The sequence below is a fragment of the Brachycentrus maculatus genome, unplaced genomic scaffold, assembly GCF_059751285.1.
Source record: "Brachycentrus maculatus isolate JH-2025_06_01 unplaced genomic scaffold, ASM5975128v1 h1tg000440l, whole genome shotgun sequence".
Lineage (NCBI taxonomy): Eukaryota > Metazoa > Arthropoda > Insecta > Trichoptera > Brachycentridae > Brachycentrus > Brachycentrus maculatus.
In genome coordinates this window covers 923,753-931,227 of record NW_028281188.1, presented here as the reverse complement: position 1 = coordinate 931,227, position 7,475 = coordinate 923,753, and the positions used below count along the sequence as shown (strand labels likewise).

Here is a 7,475-nt window from a genome sequence, read left to right as displayed (position 1 = left end):
GAGAATTTCAAATAATAATAAATAAATCTAGATTTTTTATAATAATAATAGACCGGAATGACGAAGGAGGTGTCATTTGTTGGTGCAGACCAATCCATAAGATTGAGAACACCGAAGATATATTTTTTATAACAATCTTATGTGTAAACTCGTTATTCTATAATTATACAGTGAAATATCAAATAAAAGGGCAATATTAAAATGAGAAAAAAAAGTATGTAGGTACTAACAAGTACGCAATAAATGTATCTAGCTGAAACGCATGAAATTTGGTAGCCATATTAATTTAGAAAAACGTCGCATTTTGCCGCAAAAACAAAACAAAAACGTGCGCGTCGTGTCAAAATGACAGATTATTTTTATTTACTTAAAATTGCATTGTGTCTTTACATATTTATTAATGAAGTAAATTTAGTGGAAGAGCATTGCTCAGATGACAAATGTACCGGTTCGTCTGACGCGGTGGAGAATAAATATTCCGAAGGTACAACGAAATAAATAAAATTGTTACATACCCAATTGTCAGCAGTCAAATTGATTTGTTTGCGTAATTTATCGTAATTTATTCGTAAATATATTTTCGTTTGTACATTTTTACATTATTCTTAAGTTGGAAATACGGAAATAAAATCGACATAAATTACTCGTAACATAACCTACTGATAGGACATAACAATACCTATTGTTATTGTAGAAAAACCTAGGTCACGGCACTTATTTCTTATTTTTCTCCGTCTTACTCCTCATTACTGAGGGTTGTGATCCTTGTGGAAGCCATGACTCTTCTCCAGTTATCCATTGACTGCACTGCACGTAGCGCTCCAAACACCTTAACTCCATCGGTCCATCGTGTGGGGATCTTCCTTTCCCCCCTCTTGCCTTCCAGGCTACCAATCACAACTAGTCGTTCGAGGCTTTCTTCATTGCCATGTCCAAAAAACTGGAGAATCTAACGTGTACAGACATTGGCCAGAGTCAACCGTCCAAGTATAGTTCCTGGAGAATGGACTGGTGCGTCTAGCTGTCCATGTCCGACTTCCATGGACTTATTTCTATGTACCTTAGTACGAGACTGTTGTAAAATGTACGACGATAAGAAACTCACATTTTACCAAAAACGTTTTTTATTTTACAAACATAAGTTTTTTGAGAATTTTTTATAAAATAGGAACATAAAATATGGGTAAAAAATTAAGATACACGCTAGTTGTCACTACTGTGCGTTCATATTTATATTTATGTCTCTTAGAACAGTGCCCTCGATGGTTGCTTCCTGTTGGAAGGGATAAGGTAGAAAGTGATTTAATTAAAGTTTAGGTGTAATTATTTTATTGTAAAAACTTTAAAATGTAAAATGTTTTTTTATCTATTGTATGTAATGTATATAATCTAATAATTAAAAAAAATAAAATAAAAAAATAAATAAATTGTATTAACATGTAAGTATTTTGGCTCAGGCCATGCCTAAAGAGCCGTAATATATATAGTAAAAAAAAAATGTTGTATCTATGAAATCATATCAGCCCGTTGAGGTCCACTGCTGGACAAAGGCCCCCCCCCCTTCCGCCTCCACTCCTCCCGATCCTGCGCCATCCCCATCCACTGTCTTCCAGCAAACTTCCTGATGTCATCCACCCATCTCATCGGTGGACGTCCTTGAGGCCTCTGGTTCCTCGGTCTCCACACCAGAACGCGTTTCGTCTATCTGTCATCGGTCATTCTGGCTATGTGACCGGCCCATTTCCACTTCAGCCAAGCAATTCGCTCTACCACGTCACAGACCTGTGTCTGGCGTCGGATCCAATCGTTTCTATGAAATAAATAAATAATAGTTATTTTACTTTATAAATATTTATACTATACATATTTATTTTATTTATGTTCATATATATTTTACCTAAATTTTACAAATCGCTCACTCCTTTCAAGAACGTCATAAATCAAAAAACTTGATTTTTCAGGAAAACGTTTTTAAAGCTTAAAAATATAATACAATGTATTAAAAAAAATATCAAGCCACATTCTGAACTTTTTACTGTGCAACACATCTTTTTAGGTAAAACCTGAAGGTTTTTTCTCCATTTGAAAAATATTTGGTATATTTAAGAAAATAATTAAGCAATACCTTTTGTTCAAAATGTAAAAACAACACTTTCTGCCCTGTAGCGGGTAAATATTAAGTTAAAAATATGCCTCTTTTGCTGGGATATAGTACATTTTCTGGGCATTCCGAACATACGCTCAGCTGAAAATTGACGATTTTTGATTTATGACGTTCTTGAAAGGAGTGAGCGAAATGTCCCGCAATCTAGGGTAGAATCAGTTTTCACCAGAATCGCTAATCTAATAACATTATCTTAATGGGAATTTATATATATGTAATTTTATTATCTTACTTTCACTTTCAGCTGCCAATACAAAGGATTTGGCATATTTCAAAAATGTGGAAGAGGCATTATCCAAATATACACCGTGTGTACAGACTAACTGTAGCTGTCACCTTCCAGTACTGATCAGAGATCTGGAACCTTTTAAGGAGACGGGAATAACCAGACAGATGTTCGAATCTGTCAAGAAGAAGTATGTGTACATTTCTTTAAATAATAATAATAGCAACATTTTGAGTGTGTCCAAATACTTGTTCACAATTCTGGAATTTTTCATCTCACCAATAGATGTCTCTAGTGAAGTTCTAGTGATTCAAGAACAAGGTTTATAAATTGGTTCAGATATATGTGGAGCTTCCAAGAATTTGAGAAGTGTGGTTGTCAATAATGGGTAGAATTGGTGAATGTTACACGTGTGTAAAGTGATCACTTAAACCAGCCTATGACGGTCGTCAGCTCCGTAAATGCCCAGATTTCCATATTATTCTTCATCTTTGATGAGTCCAAGTATATTGTCTTCAGCATGTGGCGCTATCTATGAGTGCGCCACGGTGTTTGAAAATGATGCGGAATACCTTTGGAATGTATTTGTCCCTGAAAAGTTCTTCTTCCATGTTCGCTCCCTAGGTGGAGCATATGGCCAACACGAGACGTCTCCTAGTCACTCTGTCACGCGCCATTGAGAGGTTAGTGTTGATAATGTTTCAAAATAAAATTTGCAGGGGCACCAAGTACCAGATAATCTCGGGGCGCCTGTACCGCCAGAAGGAGTGCCTGTTCCCGGCGCGCTGTGCCGGGGTGGAGCACTTCCTGCTGCCGCTGGTCGGCAAGCTGCCCGACTCGGAGCTCGTGCTCAACACGCGGGACTGGCCGCAGCTGAACCGCGTGTGGGGCAGTCCGCTGGCGCCCGTCTTCTCCTTCAGCAAGGTGGGATGCTAGATCTGCGGGAGTCTCTCACGTCACTGACGCTGGACCATGGCGGGTCATCTCACATTCAAGTGTCGCTTCAAAGCCTAAGGAATGAATTCATATTGAAAGCTGTCCCACCGCATGCCCAGATCTGATACAGAGGCATCTAGGCTTCCTGACAGATCTGCTCTTGCTAAGCAATTTTTTTTTTAACTAATTTGCAAAATTTATTGAAAATGTGGAACAATATAAAATTGTATCCCGATTTTACTGTGAATTTACATTTAAAAGCTTTCAATATCCCTGTCACTGCCAATCTAAATAAATACAAGTTTGTAAATCCGTCACCAAATTTTATAGAAGTACCCCGGTGTAGGCGGTGAAAGGGATTAGTATTTAGTTCAAAATTAGTCAGCTAGATCTGATTCCGACCCGACGTTGGCCGGTAAATAGACGCCCACAACCCAGACTAGCACAGCAGACAGAAGGAATGAATGTATACTGGTGGGGACTGACCAGAGTCATTTTGTTGTAACGTAACATATTATGATGCGAGCATTAGTATAGTCAGTACAGCGAGCCGAGCGCTCCATCTATAGTCGAACGCTGTAAGCAACATTACGACGTTACGTTACGACGACATGCTCCGGTCAGTCCCTACCTTACTATGTATTAACACATTGATTATAATTTTTTTTTAAAATTATGTATGTCATTAAATGATGTCATCCCAGATTATTCATGCCGAATCAATAAATAATACTATTAACACATGTCCGCCTCCGAAGTTTAAGTGGTCAGCACGCTTGGCTACCGCACTGGAGGTCCTGGGCTCGATTCCCAGGGGGGGATCAAATAAATATAAGTGATTTTTGCACTCTTATATTTATTCAATATAACCCTGGAGTGATACCTGAAGCGGAGGGCTGATTACCTTTTTTTGGTGGGTTAATGATCAATATAACACTGTGTTTATATGATGCAGTGCCCTATGCACCATCGGTTTGATATATTTAAGATATTTCATAAAAAAAACTATAACATTCTTCATGGATGGAAAAACCAGTTTAAAAATTCAAGTTGTTAGAAATGTCTTGATATAAATTTAAAAATATCTACGCTACGTAGTTAATTCCTTAACTTCCATATGTAATCCCTGGCCAGATGTATCTTTGTGTCTTCGTAATGCAAAAATGATAAATCGTGGATTAATGGCAAAATGTATTCTGATTCCAGACGGAAGAGTATTGGGACATAATGTATCCCGCTTGGAGCTTCTGGGAAGGGGGTCCGGCCATTAAGCTCTACCCGTCCGGCCTGGGCAAGTGGCAACATCACCGGGCATCACTGACCAAAGCTGCTGAAAAGTAAGAACACCAGATGAGTCGAACCAGACTGTATTTGAAGAGTGATTTCCTGCAAATTGAACTGTATTTCAGGAGTAAATTCTTGCAAACCTAACTGGATATGAGGAATGAGTTCTTATACATTTTTTTTTTAGATGGATTTGCATTTATTATTTAACTTGTTAATTATGTGCTCGGTTTAAAGATCATTAACTGGATTTTGATTCTTTTAACTAAGTTTTATTTTAAAGAAGTTTTATTTTAATCTGTGTTGGGAACAGGAGGGATAATCTAGTGTGGGTCAATCAGGAACTTGTCAGCATTTGCTCATTGCTGGGAGGAAACCACGTTATTATGTATGATACCAAGTTCTTACACATTAAACTATATTTGAGAAACGAGTTCTTGCAAATGGAACTGTATTTCAGGAGTAAATTCTTGCAAACCTCACTGGATATGAAGAATGAATTTTTTACACATTAAACTATATCTGAGGAATGAGTTCTTGCAAATTGAACTGTATTTGAGCAGTCTTCTTCTTCCTAGCTCCATTCCAACTTATCAACTTTGTAGATTGTCAGGGTAAGCTCTCTTCGTCCTAGGCCACGTCTTCGAATCATGTTTTCTTTCAGCAGAGTCCTTTGGTCTTCCTCTAGATGTCATCTTCATTAAGATACACTTCAAAAAGTGTTGTGATTGCAGATATCCGTGGGATAAAAAGAAGCCGATGGCATTCTTCCGCGGCTCTCGGACCAACGACGAGCGCGACCCCATAGTGCTGCTGTCTCGGGCGCGACCCGACCTCGCCGACGCCAAGTACACCAAGAACCAGGCTTGGAAATCAGATGCCGTAAGTGTTGATTCATTCGCGACATTTCCACCACACGGTATCACGCTGTCATGACATCTTTTATTTATTACTTAACCCTTATAGTGCTGAGCTTATTTTCACATATTTTGCATAAATTGCTAATTGCTTTTCATCATCACTACTTGACGAATTTGACATTTTGTAGGTAGAAATAAAAAACTTTTACTTAAAAAAATACAAAAATCAATGTTAAATTCACAGTAAAATAATTTTAAATGGTTGTTTATAAATGTTTTCAAATTATTAAAAACGGTGTACGCGCTAAGACACGTCCGTACAGGTCGATACCTAAAACAAGTTGCGCAATAGTCGGTATTCCGACACTCCGCACTTTATACGCATTCATAGAGAGTCCATCTATCGACTGTTCGCACTCTAAGGGTTAAAACACTTATTTTCTAAAACCAATTAATTAACTGACCCTCATGCCGCTTCCCGCAGAGCCAGGCAGAGAGAATAATAACTCCACACTAATAACATCTCTGTCTTTATTAAGATACATATTAAAATTTCATTAATTGATTCGGCAGTCACTTTGTGGTAAAAATCAATCCATTTTTAATTTAAGTTTAACTTAGTAAATAGCACTATTTCTTAAAATCTACGGTGACACATGTTTTGCTAAAGCCTCTACCCTTTTGTATATGTTCCCACTGACAAGAAATAAAAAAATATAAATACTAATTTATAAATAAATAAATAAAAATAAGAAACAGCTCCTGCCCCATCTTCAACCTTCGACGTCCCAAGAACACAACTCTTAAATTTAGACTCGGCTTCACATACGGAGTTTGAAAATGATGCGGAATGCATCAAAAAGAGAAATTTAAAAAAAAAATCTTGGCAAAAATGTTAACACTAAAACAGTAGTATTTTTTTTTAATTTGAGCATATAATGTAAATAAATTGCAGGACACGCTGTACGAGCCGCCCGCCGAAGAAGTCTCCCTGGACGACCACTGCCAATTCCGGTTTCTCTTCAACTACCGAGGGGTGGCGGCGAGCTTCCGCTTCAAGCACCTGTTCCTCTGCAAGTCCCTGGTCTTCCACATCGGCGAAGAGTGGCTGGAGTTCTTCTACCCGTCCGTCAAGCCCTGGGTCCACTACATCCCGGTTTCCCCCAAGGCCACGCAGGATGATATCAAGAACATGATTGAGTTTTTCAGAGAGCACGATTCTCTGGGTAAAGAAATCGCTCTCAGAGGACACCAGCATATATGGGATCATTTGAGAATCGCAGATGTCAAATGCTACTGGAGAAAGCTGATCAAAAGCTACACAAAACTTTTGAAGTACAAAGTCGAAAGGGATAATGATCTTATTGAAATCACAAAATAAATTAAACTGGTTCTTCTATTCTCTGAGCCTCCGTCAATGTAAAAAAAGTATAAATTAACAGATTAAAGTATATATGTATCGTAGTCATACAGGAGAAAGTGACCAAGTGCATTGTTTTACAAAAACGTGATCATTGACTATTTGATTTCTTACTAACTTAATATTACCCTGAAAAAATCCTAAAGGATTTTAAACTTGGAAGTATAATATATTGACTTGTTAAAAATGACCAACTGCATTGGTTTTTATTTTCTTGCCAAGCAATAGTGACTTAAATGGCCCTCCTGAACATTTTACGTTTTGGTAGTTAGTCACTTTCTCCTGTACGACTACGATTTTACCGTTTTGAGTGTGTCCGAATACTTGCTCACAAACATTTTACACATGTCCACCTGTATGAAGTGATCACTTAGTTAGCCCATGATAGGTGATAAGCCTTGTAAATAACCAGACTGCCATACTCTGCTTCATCTTTTTTGTGATCAAAGTTTCAAACATCAAAAAGATGTTTAGTAAGCTAAATATAAATATCACCCTCGTTCAGACATAATTCACCAACAGATAGTCCGATAGATTGAGTAGTCCGCTTGCAAACCACGGTCCATTGGCTAAAAAATTTTTTTT

General features: G+C 37.7%; 1 protein-coding gene across 1 annotated transcript; it reads left to right on the top strand.

Moving 5' to 3' along the window:
- Positions 1-316: 316 nt before the first annotated feature.
- LOC148302574 (O-glucosyltransferase rumi homolog) lies at positions 317-7,045 on the top strand. Its single transcript, XM_088271432.1, has 6 exons — positions 317-484; positions 2,409-2,580; positions 3,110-3,314; positions 4,533-4,663; positions 5,345-5,492; positions 6,426-7,045. The coding sequence occupies exons 1-6, from the start codon at positions 346-348 to the stop codon at positions 6,849-6,851; spliced, it is 1,221 nt and encodes a 406-aa protein (XP_088127558.1). The 5' UTR covers positions 317-345; the 3' UTR covers positions 6,852-7,045.
- Positions 7,046-7,475: the final 430 nt, after the last annotated feature.

Excerpts from the sequence above, each read along its gene's own strand:
- LOC148302574 (XM_088271432.1), top strand. The coding sequence starts at position 346 with ATGACAGATTATTTTTATTTACTTAAAATTGCATTGTGTCTTTACATA. Across the intron at positions 4,664-5,344 it reads CTGACCAAAGCTGCTGAAAA|ATATCCGTGGGATAAAAAGA; the intron begins GTAAGAACACCA and ends TTGTGATTGCAG. Across the intron at positions 5,493-6,425 it reads AGGCTTGGAAATCAGATGCC|GACACGCTGTACGAGCCGCC; the intron begins GTAAGTGTTGAT and ends AATAAATTGCAG.